Source organism: Oenanthe melanoleuca, chromosome 7 (genome assembly GCF_029582105.1).
Source record: "Oenanthe melanoleuca isolate GR-GAL-2019-014 chromosome 7, OMel1.0, whole genome shotgun sequence".
Classification (NCBI taxonomy): Eukaryota; Metazoa; Chordata; class Aves; order Passeriformes; family Muscicapidae; genus Oenanthe; species Oenanthe melanoleuca.
Window position 1 is genome coordinate 2,027,105 of NC_079341.1, and position 24,739 is coordinate 2,051,843.

At 44.2% G+C, this 24,739-nt stretch overlaps 1 protein-coding gene across 8 annotated transcripts in view; it reads left to right on the forward strand.

Annotated features, from left to right (window-relative positions):
• AGAP1 (ArfGAP with GTPase domain, ankyrin repeat and PH domain 1) overlaps positions 1 to 24,739 on the forward strand; it is a 304,896-nt gene that overhangs the window by 187,891 nt on the left and 92,266 nt on the right. For 6 of the 8 annotated variants that reach the window (XM_056495964.1, XM_056495965.1, XM_056495966.1 and 3 more), the window contains 2 exons: positions 5,174 to 5,342; positions 17,703 to 17,864. In XM_056495964.1, coding sequence (XP_056351939.1) covers positions 5,174 to 5,342; positions 17,703 to 17,864 — 331 coding nt within the window. The remainder of the gene's footprint in view (positions 1 to 5,173; positions 5,343 to 17,702; positions 17,865 to 24,739) is intronic. The other 2 variants (XM_056495969.1, XM_056495963.1) reach the window with 1 other exon arrangement.

A 24,739-nucleotide genomic window follows, 5' to 3' on the forward strand; every position in this document is an offset into this window, starting at 1 on the left:
GGCTGGGAGTGTCGCCTCGGCGGCAGCGGCTCCGTGCCTGTTACAACTCTAGGCTAGGAATCTGCTGATGATTACATTAGGCTAAGCTGCGAAGTAAATGAACCATGGCTTATTTAGGTGCAACTAGCTCCAGTGTAGTCCTGCCCCGCAGGGCACTTTATAGCGTTTTATGGCTTTAAAATTAGTGTAGCTTCCCATTTGCTGCAGGGTGCTGCATGTTATGCCTTTGAACTCAATAAGCAAAGGGAAGGGGGTCTTTTGTTTTTTTTCTTCTTCTTCCCCCCCCCCCCCCCTTTTTTTTCTTTTTGCAGTTTAGCAATTTTGTTTTGCATCTTTTCCAGACGGCGTTTTGCAATAAAAATGTCTGACTGCCACAGAGAGGCACAAAAGTCAGGGCTCCATCCAATTTCCCGGGCTGCTCTTGGGTTGGGGGGAAGAGGATTTGGTTGTGCTGAGGGTGAACAATAGGTTTTGTGGGTCCAATAGGTCAGCTCACAAAATTGGAATTGTCTTTCAAAAAATACACTGCACACGGTCTTTAAAATGTCATCCAGAGGTGCAACCATAAACTTCCTTTTCCATAATAATTTTTATTATGCCTCAGATCAGGAAACACTATTTCAATCTCAGTAAGTGGAGCCTTAAAGAGTGTTACGTCCGATTGAACAGCAGGGGAAAACTGCCAAAAAATGAAGGTGTTTTTTACAGAATCACAGAATGGTTTGGGTTGGAAGGGACCTTGAAGCTCATCTCATTCCGTCTCCCTGCAAGGAGATGGCAGGGACACCTTCCACTATCCCAGGTTGTTCACAGCCCTGTCCAACCTGGCCTTGGACACTTCCAGGGATACATTAGAAGCTCATCATGTCTCAGTGGAAACCAGGCACAGATCTGGGGAGGATTCTTAGCCTGGACTCGTTCCCAGTGATGGAAAAGCAGGCTTTTGAGAGATTGGAATAGCTGAAAAGGAAGAAAAAAGTGTGATATTCATACCTGTGTACCATTATAGCCTTGGAAAGTCACTGCTCTCAGAGAGTTTCTCATTTCATACGTGGTGCACTGCAAAAGGGTGGTAGTGGGACAGATGGAAGAAACATGGGGAGACCTCTAGGAAGGAGCAGATACAATTTTACATTTTAGTGTTGCGACACATGGCTTATCCCAATGTGAGCTTGGAAAAACCCTTTGTCCAGCGTAAAACTACAACCCCAGTGAAGAGCTTTCTCCCTATCCACTCCTGTATTATTTGAAAACCCTCAAACTCCATAACATTTTTTATCTCCATGTTTTTGATAATCTGAGCCACATCTTTAACTTAAGGATGGCTCTAGAGCACAACCATGTGTAGGACAAGAGGGAATGGCTTTAATTAAACTGAAGGAGAATGGATTGAGATTGGACATGAGGAAGGAATTCTTCCCTGTGAGGGTGGGGAGGCCCTGGCACAGGGTGCCCAGAGAAGCTGTGGCTGCTCCTGGATCCCTGCAGGTGCTCTGGGCCACCTTACACATAGGCAGCAAGCTGGAGCCACCATATATCCTGGGTTCAGCTTGTGGCCCTTGGTGGAGTGTCTTCTCCAGCTTTGAAGACCATTGGAAATCATTGTGATGCACAGCTGTAAATTCAACAGCTGCTGGATTTCCAAATCCAGAGAGGGCCCCCAAAACTGCAGTGTCACTTTTTGGTAGGCCTGGTTCGAAAACACCATCATACCCGTTTGCTCAATTTGCATGTCTGAAAGGTTTCTGCTCAGTTAATTGGTTAAATTAATTTCTGCTGTTGTAAACAGAGAGCTGCTGCATTAAGAGCAGAACTGAAGTAATTTTACTTTACATTATTCTATGTCACGGCGCATCGTTCCTTTCTTACTCAAGGCAATTCATTTTGTGGGGCTGTCAAGTAGTATTTGGTGTCATCTTCAGTCAATGCGGCTTTTTTGATTTTCCCCCTGATATTTTAACAGTTTATTTAGTCCTGTAGATAATGGTCAATGGCCTTGAGTAGTCAAATTAACACCTCGGTGGCGCCGTAGTGGAGCGGTAACCCGGGGAGGAAAAGGGATGAGAATCGACGCGGGGAGCGCGTTTTGGGGGACTGCGGATTGATGGATGCGGAGGCAGCGTCGCCCCGCTCTGACTAAGATGGAGCTGCCAGTTAGTGCTGACTGCAGGCCATCACCTGCCTGGTGTCTGCGCAGCTTGGAGCTGGATGGAGACCTTGGATCCCAGGATCAACATTCCCGCCGGTCGCCAGAACCGGAGATGGCGCCGATTGGATCCAATCCTGTGATTCCTGCAGGGATCTCTTTGGGACAGCAGAGGCACTGATGGCTGGTGTCCCCCCTGCCCTGGGAGGAGGGGGAGCCGTGTTCAGCCGTGCTGCTGCCAGTGAGCTGCGAGCCCCGGGTCCCCCCGCCGCAACTCTCAATTGCTAGCAGGTTTCTCTCACTGCACCTCATTTGCATCTGGGACATCAATTAGCATGTTTGTTGAGGCTAATTGAATGAAACTCAATCATAGCTCTTAATTGCTTGACTATGTGAAAAGAAATCACATTAATGCAGCTAATTAAGTGTATGGCAATAGATGCAACATAATTAGGAGCGAAATGTAAAAAACAAGCGGCGGCGGAGGTGCGAGCGCGGGGTGTGGGGGATCGGGGCGCCCGCGTCTCCCCTGAGCCGCGTGTTTGGGGAGGGGTCCCTCTGCTTTGCTGCTGGCTTTATTTTTTTTATTATTATTTCTTTTCCCCCTGCCTTGCTGAATGATGAACGCGGACAAGTTGAGAAGAAAAATGCAAATGGGTTCGCAATTACTACTTTTTCAAGCTGTTGAGGGGCAGAAGATGGCACGTCTGGGGTGGCCCACTGTTGAGTGGGCTCTAGGGACTTGTTAAGTGCTGTTAAAAAGTACTTGGCTTTGAATTACCCTCATGCCTTGTTAAAGGGTTTTTTCCCCTTTTTTCTCGGATCAGCATTTTCTACAACTAACATCTTGGGGAGTTATCCCTGTACCATTTGCATATCAAAATCCAGCTTGCTGTCTTCTCTTTAACACAGCATATTCCAGATGACAGCAAGGCCCTCATCTGTTCTAATCTGATCAAACCCTCCATTGCGCTTCTGAAGCCCCGGCGTCGTTTTGTGGTTTGAACTTTCCTTCCCCGAGCGGGGATCTGACGGGGCTGGGAGCGCCATTCTTGCCCTCCCCTCCTCGGGGAGACCCGCAGATTATCGCCCTGCATCCTGCACACGATGAAAGGCCCTTTATTATTTACATTTGATATATCCCCATAAATATTTAAGCTGACATTAATACCTACCCGGCATCTGTTGTCGCTCAGGCGCTTCGCTCCTACAGCGGCCGCGACGCGTTGGGTTTGTGTTTGCCAACACTCCCTCGCTTCTTCAAGTGTTTTTGTGGCTCACCTCAGCCTGGTTTACACCCAGTTAACAGACTTTAATAACACCTTGCCACGTCTCAAGTTGTGAAATCACTCCCACCCTTCACCTGAATTGGATCCAAAACCCCCTTCACCTGTTTAAGCTGGCTTACCTTAAATAAAACTACTAGAAAAGAGCATGTGCTGAGGTTTAGTCACTCTGATTAAACCTCACTTTAGAGCCCACAAGCAATAACTGCTCAATTATCTTCTGCTTGTTGTGTTTTAATTTGCAAAGAAGTGACACCTGAACAAGAAAGTTCTGCCAAATTCATAATTTATGGATGAAATGTGTTTGTTCTCCAACACCTAGTTAGAGGAATTTTCCTGACTGGATTGCCTTTGTATTTCTCTTGGCAGCAGAGCTCTGCGTCCTCTCCACACTAATTGTTCAGACCCCACCTTTTCCTGTTAATAATTCTCAGCTTGGGAAAAACAAGCTGCTGTGATGGCTTAGTTTGAGGGTTTCATCACTGATTTCTGTTAACTGTGAAGAAATTATTGCTGGTCCAGATTTTTGACGGGTTTTGAGCAGAATAATTTGTGTTGTAAAAACTGCCAGAGGTGAAAGAATCTTGATGAGAGAGCAATCAGCTCCCTGGATTGTGGCAGCAGTGCTACAGATTTTGGGTAAATTCAGGAAATTTCTTGTGAAGTGGGAGCCCGGATCTTCTCCCAGCCATGTCAAATCAGTTTTTCTCTTGGGATCCTTAATCCCAGAGTCCTGGGCTGGTTTGAGTTGGAAAGGACCTTAAAGCCCATCTCATTCCACCCCCTGCCATGGGCAAGGACACCTTCCACTGTCCCAGGTTATTCCAAGCCCTGTCCAGCCTGGACTTGGACACTTCCAGGGATCCAGGGGCAGCCACAGCTTCTCTGGACAGCCCAGATATCTTTCTGTGCAATGCTTTTTCCCCTTTTCACCTCTGATTTTACTCTCCTGTTCTTTCCGTCTTGCACTTCGTTGCTTTTCATGTCCTCATAGTTGTTCCAGTTTCAGTTATTTTTTTCTGGAATGTGAGTGACCACAGCCCTGTGTACCAAGAGCTTTGGTGTCTTGTGTGCTGGCTTTAACATTCAGCATCTCTCCTAGAAATATCTGTGCTGGTGTATCCCAGGATCAATTTGCCCTCTGATAAAAACACCCATGTCCATTTGTTTTTCTGTTTATTTCCCTCTTTGTGGGCTTTCCAAGCAAGAATTAGCAAAGGCCACTTCTGGCTCCCAGTTTTTGCTCTAATCAGATGCAATTTGCATGATTTTTTTCCCCTTTGGTGATGTTCTGTGTAGGTGCAGGAATGGTCATATTCTAAGGAAACAAGGTTGGAATTGCTGAAACCTTCCCTGCTGGTGCCCTTTTGTAACTTCAGTTACAAAACTTTGATACAAAGCCTGCTGACCCATTCCAGACAAATTTGAGGGAGAAAGAGATGAGGGCATAAAGCCCTGGCAGAGAGGAGACACCCAGCCTTGTCTTCTCTGTCTGTTTGGGACCTTTACCTGGTGGGCTGTGTTGTGAATCACCTCTTAACTAGCTGGTAGTTGGAGGATCCATGAGAAAACTCCAGACTTTTGGGGTTAATTGTCCTGAAAAGTGTGGAAGGGATTATCAGGAGTATGGAAGGAAGGAGAAAACCATATGGTGGGTGCTGGCAGAGGATGTAGGGTTAAAACCTTGTGAAACCAAGTTTATTAATTCTGTTGCTTACAGAACTCTGTCTGATCTTTCCAGGATTACATGCAGAATGTTCATGGCAAAGAGATTGACTTGCTGAGAACCACGGTGAAGGTCCCTGGGAAGAGGCCACCCCGAGCCACATCAGCCTGTGCCCCCATCTCCAGCCCCAAAACCAACGGCCTCTCCAAAGACATGAGCAGTTTACACATCTCGCCAAATTCAGGTAACAGGAGACCTTGGTGGGGGGAAAAAAATGGGAGAAAATCTGCATTTCCAGTGTCTGTAGGGAATTATCATAACCAGCTGGGATAGGGATGGATATCTCTTAATAACTGGAGGTGTTCCAGGCCAGGCTGGTGGTGCTTAGAACAACCTGATATCGTGGAAGGTCTCCCTGCCCATGGTAGGGGCTGGCATTAGGTGAACTTTAGGATTCCTTCCAACCCAAAGCATTCTGCGACTTACAAACCCACAGATGTCAAAGTTTTTAAGCCCTGACAGCTGATCTGTCCCCCACAAGAGATTCTGAGTAGCCTTCAGTGTCTGTCTTTGTGTATTTGCTACCTTGTACATGCCAAAGCCCTGCCTGATTTCACAGTAATTAACATATGGGAGGAATTTACGATCTCTTATCTAATACTTAGGAAAAGCAAATGCTGTATGATCTGAAAGGGCTTTTTATGGCTTCCTGGTGAGACCCACAGCCCTTCTTTCTGCTTTTGGAAAGTTCAGTATTATGTATTCTTCTAGCAGCAAGATTCTTCTGTGGAAAGCTGTTTTAATTTATTGATGGAAGTGGTTTATAGCTCCTTCTGAGCTCTAAACAAAGATGTTTATTGTTTGCTGAAGTACTTGTCCGTACAGCTAAGTGGATTTTAAAAAATTGCATTAAGGGAAAAAACATTTGAGACAATTTATCTTGTAAAATGCACAGCTTGTGCAAAACTCTTAATGGTCTAGTGGAAGTTCTGTCAGCATGTTTGGGATGGCATCCATAAAGTGCAAAGTGTCTTTTGCATTTATGGGTAATGTAGACACCTCCTCCATGTGCCAGCAAAACCATTCCTACACTCCTGTCCCTGTGCAAAACCCACTGAGATTCCTGAATATTCAGGTGTCTTCTCTTGGATAATAATAATTATCTGTCTCATGCTTCATAGAATCAGGCTGGTTTGGGTTGGGAGGGACCTTAAATATAATGACTGAGTCAATAAACTGCAGGTGAGACATTTAAATAAAGAGATTTCAGCTTTTAACACATTTGAACACAGTCAAAAATTACTTCCAGAGAAGCGAGTTTCTGGAAACATATTTAGAGATTCATAAGAATTTAAGGTTTACAGCAAGGAATTTACATGTTTTGGCATCTACTTGGATTGCCAGGTCAGAGGGAAACTTCATGACAGTTTATAGCAGGCAGCTCTCTGTGTGTATATGTGTGTGTGTATGTCCTAGCCAGCCTGAGGTTTGATCACCAGAAAGAAGTCAGTTACGCCAGAAATTCCAAATGCTGGGAAATTTAGATAGTGAATTTCAAATAACACTGTGGCAATAGTTGGAGCTTCTCTCCCCTCTCTCGGCTTCTTCATCCTCTTGCTTAGAAACACTGAGACTTTGCTGTTGCTGATGTCTGGTCAGCATCTGCTGCTTGTTTTAGGCTTAAAAGCAAATGTAAAAAGGAGCTGCTAACCAGTTAAGAATGACTAAAAAGAAAGGAAAAAAAAAAAAAAAAAAAAAAAAAAAAAAAAAAAAAAAAAAAAAGGGCAGTGTCCCAAGCTGTGCCTGCCTTCTTCATCTGAGCTCTGATGTGGTAAGGGACAGTGGTCACAGCTGCTGATGGGTGGGAGACCTGTAGGTACTTGGGGCTGAGTTCTGGAGTGCCAGGAGGACACCTGGAATTTCTGCAGTGGCCTGCCATGCAGCTCAAACATTGCAAATTATACCTTGCAGGCTGTGCTGCTGCCTCAGAGCTTCTCCTCGCTTGTTAGTGCTGGGAAAAGTGCTGGTTTGAGCCTCTATGGTTCTTGAGAATTGATCACAGGGCTGAGCTTGTCACTTACTGGTTGTCACTGGGAAGTTTTTGTACACGGCTCTGCCATGATTGGACCAAACAGCAAGAATCAGCACTTGCTATTTTGATTTTTAGGCCTGTAAATTCGCTATATTTTCTCTGCTTCACTTTACCTCTTCCCCAAAACAGTTAAATGCTGCTTGCCTTGGTTGATGCCTTCATTGACACTTAAACACTGCTAGGAAGATGCCCCTTATGGTTGGATTTCAGTGCCTTCTTTGCCAAGAAATCTATGGATTAAATGCCTATTTGATTGCCTGTAACTGATACTTTAAGTTCATGTTCCAGCAAATAGTTTTCTCTGAGTGTAATTTCTTGTGACTCAACCACTTTTCTGATCCCACCGTGGTGTGTGGGGCAGCAGAGCAGCTCCAGCTCCTCCTTCTTCTCATCCCCTTCCCTCTCTAAAGCATTTTTGGACCTCAGTGATGGATCAGACACCTTGAATTTCCTCCTACATGGGGAGGGTCTTTCCCAAGGTGCTTCCCATAAAAGTGCTGTGAGCAGAATAGAGGGAATGAGGCTGATCAGGGCAGTATTGGGAATTCAGGAGGGGCAAACTCAGTTCTTTGGCACTACAAGTTACAGCAGCCAAGCAGTAAGCACAGGGTTTTCTGTTGGATTTAATTGACGTAGGTGTCACATGCAGAAGGGAAAGTTTAGGAGTCTGTCATTCCTATCACATGGAATTTTGTCACGCTTTGGGGCACTTCTGAGCTCAACAAGATTGTTTTTCTGATTTTAAAGACTTGGGCAAACAGACATAAAAAAATCATCTCCCCATAACAACTCTCCTGATCCATAAATGTATTTACATCTCAAACTTCTGGAAGCAGGTATCTGTGGGAAAAAGTCATCTTAATAACAGGAGGTAAGTTCCAGTCCTTGAGTTTGTGTTTCAGAGATGTAAAAAAAAAATAAAAATAAAGACCTTTATGAGAATATGTCAATTAAAAAAACTCTACTCTCTGAGTTTCCACTGGCACAAGGAAAAATCCACTGGCTGGAAAAAATACTTTTCCCTGTGACATCAAGTCACAGTCCATTGTCACAGTCATGGTGGGACAGTGAACAAACTGAAAGTGAAGCAGTAGGAAGAAGGAATATTTTCTGTGCTCTCAGAAAGCAGGGAAAGGAGTAGAAGGTTGGGCTGCTCCTGCTGTTGCAAAGCCAACCACCTTGCTTGGAAAAAGGTTGACTTTGATTTGAAAACTGGTCTCTTCTTGGGTTCTTAGAGGTGCAGTTTGGGGTTTATTGGGTAAGAGCTGGGATTCTTTGTGGCAGCTTCTCCCAGAAAATAGAGAGAGACATAGGGTTGTTTTAGTTGTGTTATTCATGTTGTACAGACCTTAAATAACAGGTTGTTAACTGTGGCTTTAGGGAAGGTGCTCACACATGTAAGCTGTCTTGGTAGGAATCTGTGAGCTGGGGGGAATTGAATGTTTATTCCCTTTAATCTAAAATTATGTCACTTCTATGGTATCTTCAATCCAAGCTGACTAGCAATGCTGAAGTAACTGAAATTTAAATTAAATTTACATGGCACTGAGCATCATTCTGTTGAGAAGCTTAGTTGGAAGTCCTTCAGAATAGGGTAATTCTTGGACTTGCTCAGTTCCAGCTTTCTTTAAGAGCTGAGAGCAGGGCCAGAGTCCTGTCCATCCCACTGGCCAGTCTCTCTGCCCTTTCGGAGCTGGCTCAGCCTGATTTTGGAGCCAGGAGTGGGCCCAGGTTTCATTCACTCCTGAACTGGGTTGGATTTGAGCTGCTTGACCTGAAGGTGAACTTACTCCTGAAATCTCTCCCAGGAGTCATTTATTTCTTCTCCTCTCCAAACAACCCAAAGCCTGGGCTGTAGCAAGAGCCACTGATGTAGAAAGTTCATATCTAAAAATAGCTTATGGTGTAGAGATAAATTGTTTCCTGATTAACACTTCATTTAAATAATTTGGTGCTATTAAATTTCCTTAAAATGGTGACTGTACAGTGTGTGAAGTATCCCAAGATGTGTTAGTTGCAGGGCCATCATTAAGTGTGCTGAAGGTTGTTATCTACTAACTGCTTGTGACATTTCAGATGCTGCAGGAAGGCAGTTCCACGTTCTTATCACTGTGAGGTTCCTGTCTGTTATTAATTGTGATCATCTGTCCAATCCACAGTGGTTTTTGGGGATCATGTAATAATCTTTTTTAATTGGGGGTCACTGTGAGGAATCAGATGTTGTGATCAGGCTGATGATGAGTAAAAAGCCAAGAACTCAGAAGCATGGGCAGTTTTTCTAAAGCCTGTGGATCTTGGGTGCCTTTGTAAATAAATGCTGAACTGAGTCCTAAATTCTAAAGTCTGCTCTGAATTCCCTACTTAGAGGTGATCTGATGTGGGTCCCACAGGCCAAAGGTTGGTTGTTGGGAGTTATTTGCCACCAGTTCTGGAGTCTGGCGAGGGACGTGAGGTGACTTCACGCGAAACATTTTCCGCGCTTCAATTTTAGCGTGAGTTTATGCGTTTGCCGCAGATCAGAAATGCAAGTTTGGGACTTAGTTTTGTCATCAATCACCTGAGACAATTTTCCATCTGGGTGGCTTTGCTGTAGGTTCAGTGATATACAGCTGCAGCGACGGGAAGGAGAAGTTGGCAGTTTGCTCGTTTCAAAGGAAAAAAGTCCAATTTCAAGTGCATCCGAGATTTCCCTTTCATCCCACTAGAGGGGGATCCCTCAAGGTCATTTTCTCCTGTTCCTTTGGACTAGGATTTGCCCTTTCCAGAACTAGAGAAATACAAACTTTCACTGTTAGTACCCTATATTCCTTAATAATGGGAGAAAAGGAGTAGGGCACATATTAGCAATAATGAAATAAATATTTGATAAAATAACTGCATTGGTTAAATATTGAGAAAAATGAGTTTGCTGAGATTTTTCACTTCAGGAAAAAAAAAAGGAAAAACTGTCTGAGGATCCTTTCTCGAGGTGGGCAAATCCCTAATGATGATGAGGTGCATAAAGGTAGGAATGTGTCGTGGAGCTTCAGGCAGGTGACTGGAGCCGCAGTCAGTGCCTGTTTCCCTCTGGATGATTTTCATGCCTCCGTGGCGCCGTGTCCTGGATAAAATCCCAGATCTGCCTTGTCCACCCGATGAAATCCTGGTGTCTGGCGCAGCACAAACTGCTTGGATGTTCAGACCTTTGCAGGATTGTCCGTGCTTTTCCCCCCGGTGATTTTAAGATATTAAAGCCATCGGGAGGGTTGAAGCTGATTTAGCAAACGGGGGAGGGAAAAAAAAAATTCACAAATGTGTTTGGAGTATTGAACTGCCGTTGACATCTAAAGTCCCAACCATGCTGTTTTCCTCCACACTCCAGCAATCAGGACATCCAGCAAACCCATAAAAAACCAAACTAATAGCATGAATATTCAGTGACCTAGAATACTAATTATTGTCATGAATATTAATGTGATCGGACTTGCTTTTTCCTCTACTCTTTCTCTGTGGCTCGGTTTTTTTTCCCCCTCTATTTTTTTTTAATTTTTTTTTTTTTTTTCCACTCAGCCGGCTCTAAAGATGGACCATAATGAGAGCATTTAAGAGAGAGAGCGCTCTCCGCCGTGACAGGGACCGGGGTAATAAGGAGAGCTTGATTAACGTGGTGCACTTGGGGGAGAGATGAGAAGATTCACGTGGGCCTGTTGTGGGGGAGGCAATGAGGCACCGGCGGCTGTGTTGCTGCTCCCTCAGATTAATGAGGCCTAAGAGTGCATTAGGAACAGTGACAAAGGTTTGATCTAATGGGCTCAGTCATTTTTCCTTTGAGTGACAGACGCACAGAAGTAATTGGCTGTGCAGAATGGCAGCTCATTGGCAGTACTTAAGGATACATTATCCCCGTTGTGTGGCCCGCAGAGGCTGTTTATCAAAACTGCTCACACTGCAGACATGCATTCACTTAGCTGCTGTTACAGTGGCAATAGCTATTAAAAAAAAAAAAAAAAAAGGGAAAAAAGTCATCTCGCATTCGTATCTATTGTCTCTTTTGCGAAAATAAAGTTTCTTTGTTCTGTTTCCTGAAGAGGCGGTGAATGCCAGCAGTGGTCCCTCCCCACCCCAGGAGGCTCTGCCAGGGGTTGGGAGGCTTGGAGCTTGTGGGAAGCTCCCAAAGTTAGCCCGGTTCATCTCAGCAATCCCGATCCAGCACACAGGTAGGACCTGCCACCCCCTCTCCAATTCCATTTTTAATAATTTCCACATACAGTCGAAGGGATTAGGAAGCATTTTACATCCTTTGCCTCAGGGCCCTGCACATGCTCTGCTGTACCTACCTACCTTGGAATGATTTGGATCTCTGCTGTTATTTTTCACAAAGTTAAATCCATGGTTCCTGTTGGGATTCACAGCCAAATAAGAGCAACACAAAGCAGAGTTTTTGCCACCAAAACACTCACCTCTGGGTCTTAAAGCTGCAGTCCCTGAATAAGCAGATAACCTCAATCAGAACTTGCCCAGAAAACCAAGCATGTCTTATTTATTACTGTTATTTGTTAAAACTACAGAAAAATAATAATACTGTGCCTGCCAGGAAAGGAAGCAGGCTTTGATCCCAGCAGAGTAAATAGTCAGGGATCTCAAGCAGAAGCCCGCAGTGAAGATCTTGGGTTTAACTTTCTTTTAGAAGAGATGTCTCCTCTGATGACTTAATTTTCCTCCACACTTGCTGTGTTGCTTTGGCATGCTCTGAGAATAATAGCTTTCCTCGTTATATTCCCAGCACCACGTCCTTCACTGCCAGGATATTTCTTGGCACTGCCTTGTTTGTTCATTAGTATTGACCCCGCTCGGTTTGTGCGCTGCTAATCGAGCCCAGTTCGGCGGGGATGGAGATGGAAGGGCTTCCTCTAGGAATAGCTGCTTGTCCTTAGGAATTTTGTTCACTAAGTAAATGCTTCAGGAAAAAAAAAGTCTTAAAACTAAGTAAAACTCACAAGTGAGTTTGCTGCCACAGTGTTCAAAGTGATTGTCAGCGAGTTCCAGCACTGGAACTAGGGTGGTGTGGAAAGATTTTTGTCATGGAGTCACAATGGTTTGGGTTGGAAGGGACCCAAAAGATCATCTATTTCCAGCCCTCCCTCTCACTTGTCCTTGTTCTGTGTGTGAGGAACCTCATGTGATTTTAGGTGCCTGAAAAAGCTGGGGCAGAGATCATGTGCTGCTTGCACACTGCCATCAGGATGAACCAGAAGCCATGGCAATACTTGAGGGAATTTTACCCTCCTCAAGAACCTGGCTATGACATTTAGAGCTCTTCACGTCCCACAGTCTCCTCAGAATGTGGCCAGACACCTGGGCAGTGCCTCCCTTGCCAGCATGGGATTCTCTTCAGTGGGAGAGGCTAGGAGCTGTAAGTAGCTGTTTTCCCAGATTTCAGTGCATGCACAATTGATCTCCAGAGCGGGCACAGAAAGCGGGATGCACCTGGAAAAGATGGATGCTGAGACAGCACACTAATGGAGCCCAGGAGAGCTATCCCCAAATGTTCCTGGTCCCAAGGTTCATTTCTACAGGTTAAGGAGAGGCAGGAAGCACAGCTGGGGTGGTCAGACACTTCTCAGGAAAGGTTTTTGCACTGGAACGGTTTCTGCACAACTCAGGGAATTAATTCTGAGCATGATGCAGAGCTGAGGATGGGAAGGGAATGCAAAGGGGCTTCTCCCTTTCCCTTTCCACCCTGAAGAGACTGGAGGGAGCAGTGCTGGGTGTGGGTTTGGAAGGGGCATCCACAGCCAATCTAACCTACTTGACAGTGCCTGGTGCTGAATTAGAGGGCATTTCAAGAATAGGCAGAATTCCTGCAACACAAATTGACCCAACATGATTTGAAACAATTAACCCTCTGATATCAAGAGTCAGGATTTCCTGACCCACAACTCTAATGTATTTTTCATTAGTTCTAACAGCTGGTGAGCGCAGCCCTCTGGCCTTAAGAGGTTTATTTCCTTCTCTTTTTCTTTTTTTTTGGAAGAGAAACTCGTCATGGGCATGGGGAGCTTGGCAGAAATGAAACATGGTGAAAGCAGAGCATTAGGGCTGCAGTTTATCTGATTCAGTTTTTCTGTGCAGCCCCCTGCGAGTCTCATACGCTGCTGCTTCATGGAAAAATATAGTTCTGCTTCACAACTCGTGCACTGACTGCTCATCTCATAAATCCAGCAGTATATTAGTTGCACTTGTGAATGTAACTTCTGGTAGCTGATTTGTTTGGAGGAAATCACAGACGTGTCTGCAGCGGGGAATGGAAATCATTTGTGCCCAGTATCGTTTGTGTCACTTGTATCTCACTTCTCAGGGTCTGCTTGTGAATTATATTCGTTCTGCATTTGTAATTAGTGGGTGGCGTAGTTGGTGAAGGCTTGAAATGATGTGTCTGTTCCACTAAGCTGTGATGATTCACAGGATTATGAAGTTAAAAACCAGCAAAAGAGGGATTGCAGAAGTGCTGTCCCTCGTACTGCTCCATTACAGGAGCAAATGTGACCAAAACCCTGAGTGGTTTATTTTTGTGGGACAAGTCACTGCATATATGTAAGACAGCATTTCTATTAACCTTAATTGCATATTTTATTACAATTTTTACAATCGACCTTTTACCTTTTGGCTTTTACCTGCTAGACACACTGTCCATATCTTGTCCGATCCCCTGTTTGTGTGAATCCTGGTTATTTCCATTTAATTTCTAAGTCTTGCATTTCTGCTCTGTGGTTTTGGAAATCCCAGAGGGCTGTGTGTGAGGAGCCAGAGTGACTCCTTGTTCTCCTTCTGCCCCCAGTGTGTGTTTCAAACCTCAGCTTCTCCACATGCACTCTCCTCAGCTTAATTCCTCTTGCCTCCACCTGCTCTTTGCAGCGATTTACACTGAGTCAATGGGTATTTAAATGGGGTTTTGTGTGAGCACACTCACTTTTCTTAGGGGCTCGTCTGCTGAGCAGCAGCCAAACCTGGAAATTACCTTGAATCTTAATTTGGATGGGTTTTGTGGGGCTTAATTGTTTGAACGTTTTGTAAGCGCAGCCGTAACGGGGTGTTTTATAACATCAGAAAAGATAGTTTTAATAAAGCTGTCTAGAGCTAGAAAGAGGAACTCTTTCTTTGATGCTCCTTTGGTAGATGAAAACATTTTTGTTCAATAGGAGACCAGCATCTTTCTTTTGCTCATTTGAGACAAGTTCTGGCAACATACTGATATTCATTCAAATATAAATGCCATATTCCCTTTGAAATGCAAATTGTTTAAAGAAAAATAGCATATGGTAGAGGTAAGTACCTTTTCAAATCAGCTCCCACACTTTAGGGATGTGAGTACAGCTAAAATTATTCTTTGGAAAGAATCTGGAGCCTTTGACACATTGAAGCTTGAACTAATCAAGGCTTCCCAGTAAGCATATACACATATCCATATCAAGGAAACAGTGCTGAGAATACATGGATTAGCATAGTAATTTAACTGCCCCCTGCTAATCAACTTAAGCAACCAGCTGATGCATGTAGGATGCATTTGAAGAGGAAACTCTTTCACAGCTCCAGCATGGGCCAGGTATCAGGCCAGGAGCTCAGGATCCAGTGAAGATGGGTGTCTGTCTGTGGACAGGGGGACAAGAAATGCAGGATGTAAAGGCTTGGTGTGCCTAACCCAACACACAGACTTTGCTTATCATGGATCAGAGAGCCACACAATGGTTTGGGTTGGAAGGACCTTTAAATCTCATCTGGTCCAAACCCCTTCCATGGGTAGGGACATCTTCAGCATTTTCACTGAGTACTGCTGGCCTCCTCTTTTTCAATGTCTCCTGCTTGTCTGCTGAAAGTCTGAGGTGGTTTCTGGATTTATCCGTGAGGAAAATTAAAGGACTTTTGCCAGGTCTGGTTTGGGGTTTGCCCACTGTATATGGGAAGAACTGTGGGACTGTGTTGGAGACACAGCAAGAGCAGCAGTCCTTGTTTTGGGCTGGCAGCATTAGTTCCTAGTGTGGGACTCATGTCCTGCAGTTGGACTGAGAAGTGGAAAAATTAGCCCTAGATTGGGAAATAATAATTTTTAAATAAAGTCCTAAGTAACAAGTTTGTGCTAGAGCTGGATACATCGAGGAGGGGGACAGGAAAAGAAAGGCACACTATTTTCTATAGTCTGGCCCTTCTGATGCCTGCTTGTGGATTCTGACTTGATGCTCTGATCTGTCACAAAAATACACACCTTGCAGCACCTGCACAAAGTGGGATTTAATCCTGAATAAATATTAACATAAAGGTTGCAGGATAAAGGTTACCAGGCTATGGCAGTAGGAAAGAGGGAGCTGGGCTGGGTTCATCACAGTTCAGTAAAATGTCACATGAATGCACTTGGCACCTGTTTTGTGCTAGCAGCCTGTACCTTTGGGAGAGGTGCAGTGGAAGAAAAATTCTTCTGTGGTTCCCAGAATAAGTCACTTCTCAACAGGTTTATGACACATGGGGTTGGAGTTTCCTCAGATGGCGTTAAGGTGAGAGTAGAGCTTTTGGTGCTAACCTGATGACAGAGAAATCTTGATGTTCTCTTTCCAAGGTTTTGGTTTTGCATCATGGTTAGAAGGTGATTGGACACTTGTGTTCAAAAGCATGGACTAGGTGGAAGATGCCAGCATAAAGATGCTGGCATGAAAATATCACTGCATGTGTTTTGTCTATGTTGGCCTAAATCTCAAGGCTATAGGACCCACTTGGTCTCAAACTCTTGTCACTCACATCAGCCATTCTCTTTAATTTGGTGGCTCATCAAAATAATTTATTAATATTCATAGTTTTTCTGCATTGTGAAAACCAGAGAAAAAGGGATTTCAAAGCAGGCATCACAGAAGCTGATTTGGAAAGAGAGATTTCTTTAAAGGCAGCACAAAATACAACTATTGTCAGCTCATGTTTTCATTTTCTGTTGTGGTTTTAAAATACTGAATTACAATTTAGTTCTCTGTTCTGTAGTCTCATGCCTTGGGAGGTCCCAACATGGTTCCAAAACCCACCTTAGACTTTGCATAATTAAACAAATGAGTTTTTCTGTCTGTATTTCATGTCTGCAAAGCTGGGATTGCCAGGCAGAAGTTCTTGAGGGCTGAATAAGTACATTGAAGACACAGATACTGTGATGGATCTGTGTTAAGGACTAAAGAGGAGATTTTGTCTTGGGAAAGGGGAGGAGAGAAAGGGACAATTATGCCAACTCTAATAAACACAAAGTAGTTCACTAAGCTCTGTTGTCTTCCCAAAGGCTGCTCTGGGAAAAGACATAATGATAGAACTGGGAGTCAGGAGATCTGGGTTTTATTTTCAAGTCTGCCACAATCTTCCTTTGTGGCCCTGGGTCATTTAACCTCTGAAAAATGGGGGAAATGATAGCAGATAATTAACAACCTCACAGGAGCATTGAAAATTAATTCATTAATTTTTCTGAACTCATCAGTAGAAGGTGCAATGGAAATGCAAAGTGTGAGGGTACGTTATAATATTGCGTCTGTTCCTTTCCCTTTGCATGTGTTTTTTAAGAGTATTCTTCAATCCATAGAGGACCTGTGGGGCACCTTTAGAGAGCCTGCCACGAGGAATGAAACTGTAAATTCTTTGTGGCTTTATGATATGCAAGGCCTGTGCTAGGAATGGAATAAAATGTGCTCAGAACCCAGAACTGTGGAGCAGGTTTTGGCCCATAGCAAGTTGTAAGTAAGACCATCAGAAACCTGAGTTTCTGGAAAGGTTTTAATTGTTTCTACTCTAAAATGTATTCAACCAGATCCCACTTGTCCCATTTTATGGTGAGAAACCTGTCCTTGTCACTCCCCCTTGCACACAGCTCCCAGCATTTTAATGTCCTAGGCCTCATTGATCATGAAAATACAGAAGTGTTTACTGGGTAAGGCTGTTATTTGTGTGTCCCCTTTTGTGTCACATTCCTGGGATGAGCCCCAGGAATGATACTTGCAGTCAGTCCAGTGTCTGCTTTGTGTCACAATGTTGTTTTAAGATTAAATGTCCACGAAAGTTGTTTTTTTTTCCTGTGGTCTCTCAGTGCTGGCAGTCATTGGCTCCCCATCACTGTGCTCTTGGGGCACATACTTGTGTCAGGTGTTAGAGGTGGATTGTTTTACAACTCAGTTGTATGAACAGTGGCTTTTAGGAATAAATTGATTTTCTGTGAACAGTCTAGCAAGCTCTAGAGAAGCTCTAGAGAGTGTGCCTGGTAGCAGGGTGGCGGAAGATCGTGTTTCCCTGAAGGTGAATGAACAGAATGAGGTGACACCATGAACAATTTGAGTTTTTTCTCTTCTTAGCTGGATTTGAGCTGGTCTCAGGACCGTCAGCTGCAGTGCTTCAGGGCGGGTCATTGTGTGGCTGAAGTACCCCCTGTTCCTGCTCTTGTTAAGACACCCCCCCTCCATGCCGATGCAAAATCCCGTTTGTCCTCTCTATTGACACGATTTGTTTTCCCTTTGTGCCTAGGGAACGTGACTACTAGCACATCTGTGTCTCAGATGGCCAGTGGGATCAGTCTGGTGTCCTTCAACAGCCGCCCGGACGGTATGCACCAGCGCTCCTACTCGGTCTCCAGTGCAGATCAGTGGAGCGAGGCCACAGTCATTGCCAACTCTGGCATTAGCAGTGGTAAGAGACCTGCAGCTTGGGGGGGTCACCTGCTTTGGGGTCAGTGGGGAGTTTGGTGCTCTTGCTTTTTTTTTTAATGGAACGATGCCCCCACCCCATTGTGCCGTTGGGTGCTGAACTTGCAGCGTAGGAGGGGAAAATTGGGATTAGAAGAAAGGGAATGGATGGATACAATACTTTTTTATGAGGGTACGGAGTGACAGGACAAGGGGGAATGGTTTTAACTGAAAGAGTGGAGCTTTAGCTTGGGTATCAGGGAGAAATCCTTCCCTGAGAGGGTGGTGAGACCCTGCAGAGGTTGCCCAGAGAAGCTGTGGCTACCCTGGAAGTGTCCAAGACCAGGCTGGATGGGACTTGGAGCAACCTGAAAGAATTCTGTGGTTTTTTTGCCCAGAGAAGCTGTGGCTGCCCTGGAAATGTCCAAGGCCAGGCTGGATGGGACTTGGAGCAGCCTGAGAGAATTCTGTGGTTTTTTTCTTCAACATGAAGAGCTAATGTAGTTACAATACTGCTTAATTTTAATTTCAGGAGCATGATCATAGGATCCCAGAATGGTCTGGGCTGGAAGGGACCTTTAAGCCCATCTTCCCCTGCCATGGGCAAGGACACCTTCCACTATCCCAGGTTGCTCCAAGCCCCATCCAACCTGGCCTTGGACACTCCTAGGGATGGAGCAGCCACATAATGTGTGATGTTTGCTTGATGTTCGAATTCCTTGCCCTGTGATGGGTATTAGCATTAAATGACCCTCCAGATCTTCTCCTCAGTGAGTCCTTTCTCTGCTGTTCTCTTGCTCCATTGCCTGCACACTCCTGGCATAGCCTTAAGTGTTTCCTCTGTGGAGCATTTAACAGCATTAAAAGGAGCAGAGACTGTTCCTGGTGGTGTTTTGGAATTATTAGATTGTAGCAATAATTGTTTTTAAAGGGTAGATGTGATGTTTGCTACCAGACCAGGGTGAATAGATAGGAGAAAGGGGAGGAATGCTGTTTCTGATGGCTGCCCCTAAAATGGGAACAGTATGGGAAATGTGGGAACTATTTCACATGTCCCATATATCTCTGTGTCTTTATAAGGTCTGAATCTGAGTATAGCCCTGAGAGCACCTCTGGGTTCTCTAGCAGCTCTGGACAGGTTTTTAGTGTCACCTTAGGAGAACAGAGGGTTTAAAATCATGATCACTTTGTTTTGGAGTGGCATAAACTATCAAATTCATACTTACCAAAGCACAGATTTTTTTTTCTGGAGCTGTAAACATGAGGGCAGCACCTTCAGGAGAATTTGCATTAAAATGGTCCAGATTTTGCCTAAGAATTTTCTGCCTGAGCCTTGCAGGAAGGCAGGGATGTTGTGAAGCAGCACAGTGAAGTGAATGCTCCAGCCCTATTCTTTTCTGTGCCCACCCAGCTCACCCACTCCTGGTTAAGCTTTTAGGGGAGGCAGCATTGCCCTGCATTGATGCTGAGCTGGTTTCCCACTTAAAATCATAATATTTTCTACCTCATTTTCCTGAGCTGCTTTGACATTTTAATCCACACCAACTCCACCTCCCTTCTGAAAGGTTAGACCAAAGTTTTGGCTTTTTTGTGCCTTCTATTCTGTGGCTTTTCTAAGGCAAGATGAAGAATGTTGAGTGCTGGCTCTAGGAGGAAAGCAGGAGCTGTAGTCCTTGACACAGCTGCAGGCAGGTGAGGAGGTGCTATCCCTGTGCCAAATGAGCCTGCAGGGCAGAAAAGCCTTCAGAATTCAGTGAACTCCTACAAGCAGCGCGGAAATAGAATCTTCAAAAGTAGAAATAGCACCGAAATTCCTGCCTTTTGCCATCCTCTTGACTTCAAAATGCTGTATTTGCTGGACTTGCCTTTTGCTCCTGCTGCTGATCCGAAGCTGGTTTGCAATTCCTGGCAAAGGGAACCTTTTCTCCCACCCCAGATGTGCAGTTTCTGACTTGACATTCATATGGGATTACTTCTGGCTGAAAAGAGACGACAGCCAGAATTACTTGTTAAATACTTATTTTGAAATTGCAGGTGACTGGTAGGTACTTGTGAATAAGCCTACCTCCAATAATACCTTGCAGAGGTTCTAATATTTAAAACCAAATTTTAAGAGGTTGTTTTTTTTATAAATGTGGAGGAAAATTGGATTAAAAATGAGTTTTAGGCAACTAAGGGTCATCAGACTCAGAAGTATTGCGCTAAAACTCCTACAAAACCTCAAGAATAATTGATTGCTCTGAGTGTATCATCCTTGGGTAAGCTCAGAGATGTGTCCTTTATGTTGGCAAGTTGACGCATGAAAAACCCTTTTTAATTTCTGGGGGTTTTTTCTCCATTAAAAGATTTTTGAATTTTAGTCATAAAAAGCTAATACTGTGAAAGCAGCAGGTATGGCAAGAAGCTAAGCATCTTTTGGAATTCAAATGCCAATGTACTGGAGAATATGCCTGCTTATTGTCACGTGGTTTTATTGTAGACAAAATAACATATTGGGATTCAATTTTTCTCTGCACCTTTTTTTCACATTAAATTAATACTTTGTGTGGCTCCAGAGAACTTTTCAAAGTCTTCCAAACCAGACCTTTGGTTTCCTGGGGCTTCTGTCTTTCAAGCAGCTGTGAACATCTCCTAATTAGATAAATTACTTTGTAGTGGGCAGAGCCACAAAACAGGAGGTGCTGGTTAAATTAAAGGGGAAAAATAGAAAAATCCATTCTCTGAAATGGAATGCCCCACTGCTTTATGACTATTACTGTTGTAAGGTTTTACATTTAAGTACCTGAGGTTTAAAATTAAATGTCTAATATAATTTGGCGCTGGTAACATGAAGCCTGCGACTGCCCTGGGAGAAAATCTCGACAGCTTAGTTTGGTGTTTCAAATTGCTGCGTGCTGGATAGTGAGCAGCTCGTGCTGCTGGCTCACTATTTAGCTCAGTCCCACCTGCTGTTCAGCATCATTTCCAATGCAGGAACATATTTGCCTTAAAAACTCCCGAAATTTCAAAAGGCTGTTCCAGCAGCACATGAAAAATTAATTCTTTCTGCCTTTTTTCCTCTTTTTTTTTTTTTTTTTCTCTTCTCCTCCGTACTCTTGTAAGTGCTTGACAGAAGTAATTTTAGCAGCGAGGGAGAATAAAAACTGGGGGCAGTAAATCCCTGTCCAGGAAGCTCTTGTGTAGATTCTTTATGGACCCAGAATTGATCTGCGTGTCAGATCCTGATGTAGTTTCAACTGTTTATCACCCTAATGGTGGTAGAGAGACCATGAACATCAACTTATAATCCCCCATGAAAGAAATTGGTGTTTGCAGTCAATGAAGGAGCAGCTCAGCTTTATTGATAGATTTGGAACAATTACTGCTGCTCCAGCTATTGGCCCAGAGGTTTTCCTGGATCCCACTGGAAGCCTGAGATGATTTTTCCTCTGATAAATCTTCTCCTTGATGTTTTTGGGGTTTTTTATCACCCAGAATTATCTTTAGTTGCTCATTGCTGGGGAACAGGAGGGTTTCTGGTCTCAGGGGAGCCATTTGTGACCTGTTTGGGTGTTAAAGTTCTGTTCTGGAATGTGTATCCCACAATTCCTCCTCTGTAAATCCAGCTCTTACTTGCATAAAATCACGAAATTTCTACAGTTGGAAAAGTCCTCTAATATCTTCAAGTCCAACCCTTAACTCAGCACTGCCAAGCCCACCACCAGACCCTGTTCCTAAGTGCCAAATCCAAATGTTTTTTGAACACTGGCTGATGACTCCACCACTTCCCTGGGCCCCCTGTGCCAATGCCTGACCATCCTTCCAGTGAGGACATTTTCCTGCCAGGAGGGGACAGCCGGGGGATCGGGCTCTGCTCCAGGGAACAGGGACAGGAGGAGAGGGAACGGCCTCAGGCTGGGCAGGGGAGGCTCAGGGTGCACACCAGGAGAATTTCTCCATGGAAAGGGTGGTCAGGCACTGGAAGGGGCTCCCCAGAGAGGTTTGGAGTCCCCATCTCTGGAGGTGTTCAGGAAACACCTGGATGTGGCACTCAGAGCTCTGGGCTGGGGACAGTCACAGGTTGGACTTGATGGTCTTGGAGGGCTTTTAAAATTCCATGGTTTTGGTGGTGCTGATGCCTCTAAAGAGATGGGTCTGTCTCCAGTCTTCACAATTTGTGCAGCTCTGAAGAGCCTGACAGGAAGACCCCCAAGTTTTTGTGGTGCCAGGAACCACAGGCAGCTGCCTTGCAAAAGTGAGGTTTGTGAGATCACTCTGAGAAGATCAAGGATGTAATTTCCTACCTGGGGATGAAGCAGCAGCTTGGTTCATTCTCTTTTTAAATGTCCTGCTTTATCATTTGGCTTCTGTGCCCTGAGACCATCGAAGGGAAGGATTCCTTCCTGAAGGATTCAGCATTCAGCTCTTCTGCCAGAGCACTGCAAACAGCACTTTGCATGGGGCAGAAATTTCTTGTCTCTGGACTTGTAAATTGTCATTTGAATTCCAGCATGATGTAAAACTCTGCTGTAAATCAAATATCTGTTTAAATATCATCCACTTAGGCTTTATCACTGTACAATTGCTTGTACGGGCCATTTGAGCTCGGCTGTAATTTATGGAAGTTGTAATACCTGGTGTCTTCTGAGTTTCTAACAGTTTGGTGTTGGGGTTTATTAATGTAAAATTGAGTTCTCACTGTGCCATGGGGTGTGAGAGGTCGCTGGAGTGTTGATATTAATGCAGACCTTGCAACTTGCCTCACTTGTCTGATCCCAAGTGCTGGGAATGATTAAATGATGGAACCTTCTGCTCTGCCTTGGAAAAGGAAATGGTTCAACTTGCATCTGACATCAGAAAATACTATTTAGAGCTGTTGGGATTCCACAGGCAAGCTGTTGACCAGGATCAATTATATAATTTCAAGTAGATTCATAAAATTTTAGAACTATTTTTGGTCAGTATATACAGATGGTTTAGGTTGGAAGAGCTTTTTCCTCCTTTTTAAATATGAAAATTGTGACTGAAAAGCAAACACAGATTTATTTTCTCCTTTTTTTTTTTCCCCCAGTTGCTTTAGAGCTACTCTGGGGTTTTCTGTAGTTCTTACTGCTTAATATAATAAAATTCACCATGTATAATATCTGCACATAGTTTACATTATCTTACACAGGACAGGAAGGGGAACATTCTTCTACTTTTCATACCTTTTTGTGATCCACAAATTGCTTTTGGCAAAATATTTCCAGAGGGAAACTATTGCAGTCCAGCAGGGTAAATTCTGCTAACAGCAACTTATTCTTGCCTTTGCTTTCTTAACATACCCTGAGGAAACTTGGGTGGTTATAATGCACTACTTTATAATTATTTCTGGAAAACCAGCCCCTTTCAGCATTAGGTTGAAACTGAGAAGCTTCCAGTATTTAAATTTACCTGGCATTCTTGACAAGCTCACACCTGAAATAGCCCAGTCAACCAGAAATACTAAAAAATTCTGTGTAGCAATGTCCTAGGAAACAGGAAAGTGGTAATTTTTTTGATTTGCTGATCCTGCAGGACCTGAGATTTCAAACTGGTTTTAATTCAGGCAGGGGACAATGGGGTTTTGCAGCCTGTGGTTCCCCAGAATAATGTATGGCCTGGAGGGCAATAGTGATAAATAAGTGCTCTGAAAAGGGGTTTGGAGCATTAATCCAACTGGTACTGCCTGCCTGGGATTTTTAGGAATGTGTTAGCCTCTGGGAGCAGCAGGACCCAGTGCTTACCCCTTCTGTTCTGCAGACCACAGGAATCTCATCTTCGTGGGAATCTTTGGGGTCACCAACCCTGGAAGTGTTAAAAAATGTGTGGCACTTAGGAGCAGGTTTTAGTGCTGTGTTAGGGGTTGCACCCAAGGGTCTCAGAGGGTTTTTCCAGCCTAAATCAGTCTGTGGATCTGTGCCTTTCTCCTGCCCATCCAGGCCCTGGCTGGCAGCTCGGTGACCCCCAAACTGGAGGTGAACTGTTGCCATCTGGTCCCACTGGGCCCTGTATCCAGCAGAGAAGTGACAATAAAAGAGTGAAAGATCTGAAAGCAGCTCTTTACTTTGTGTCTGTGGTGGCACCAAGAGTCCTCTGAGGTTTGAACTCTGCCATGATGTTGGTTCAGGGAGGACTTTGGGTCCGTGGGCATTTCTGCACAGCTTGGCTGACTTTCAGCTGCTCCTCTCTTTATCCAGTGCTGCTGTTTAAATCCTGAGCTACATTTTTGCAGTTCTCCATCTGCTTTTCTTGTTGAAGATCCTCTTCTTTCTGCTCTTCCCCTGATTAAAATACAAAGAATTGTTGCATTCAGCAATTAAATCCTGCTCTTGTCTCCAAGAAATACGAGTTTGCATCTTCAGGTAATTTGACATTGGCAACTGGATGCTGATCTTAATACTGCTCACAAGCTGGAGTGCCAAATATCTGTCAGTAAATTGTTCATGGGACTAAATTAACTTTCTGACTGAGCTGTAAAGGTCTGGTTTTTCCCAGCATTTACTTATGGATGTTTAAATACATATTTTGCATTTAGTTTGGCTTAGGATTTACACTGAAGTAAAAATGCAAGCAGCGTGTTCTTTGTAACAGTGAAAAAGGTGATTTATTTCTGGTTACTGATGCTGATTAATCTGATTAGATTGTCTGGCAGTGTTCTGTAAATCAGTGCTTTTTCTGCCTGTGGCTGGGCTTGGTTGTCACACCTTCTCCGTTATCCCCACTCAGGAGGAAAAACGAGGGGGAAAACCCTCAAGCCAAAGCACTTCATTTTTATTCTTGGAGTTTAGGCTTCAACCTGACAGAATAGTGAGGAGAGTCAATGTTGTCTTCATTAGCTCTTCAAGCTCCTGTCCAAGAAACACTTTCCAAAAGTCAGGA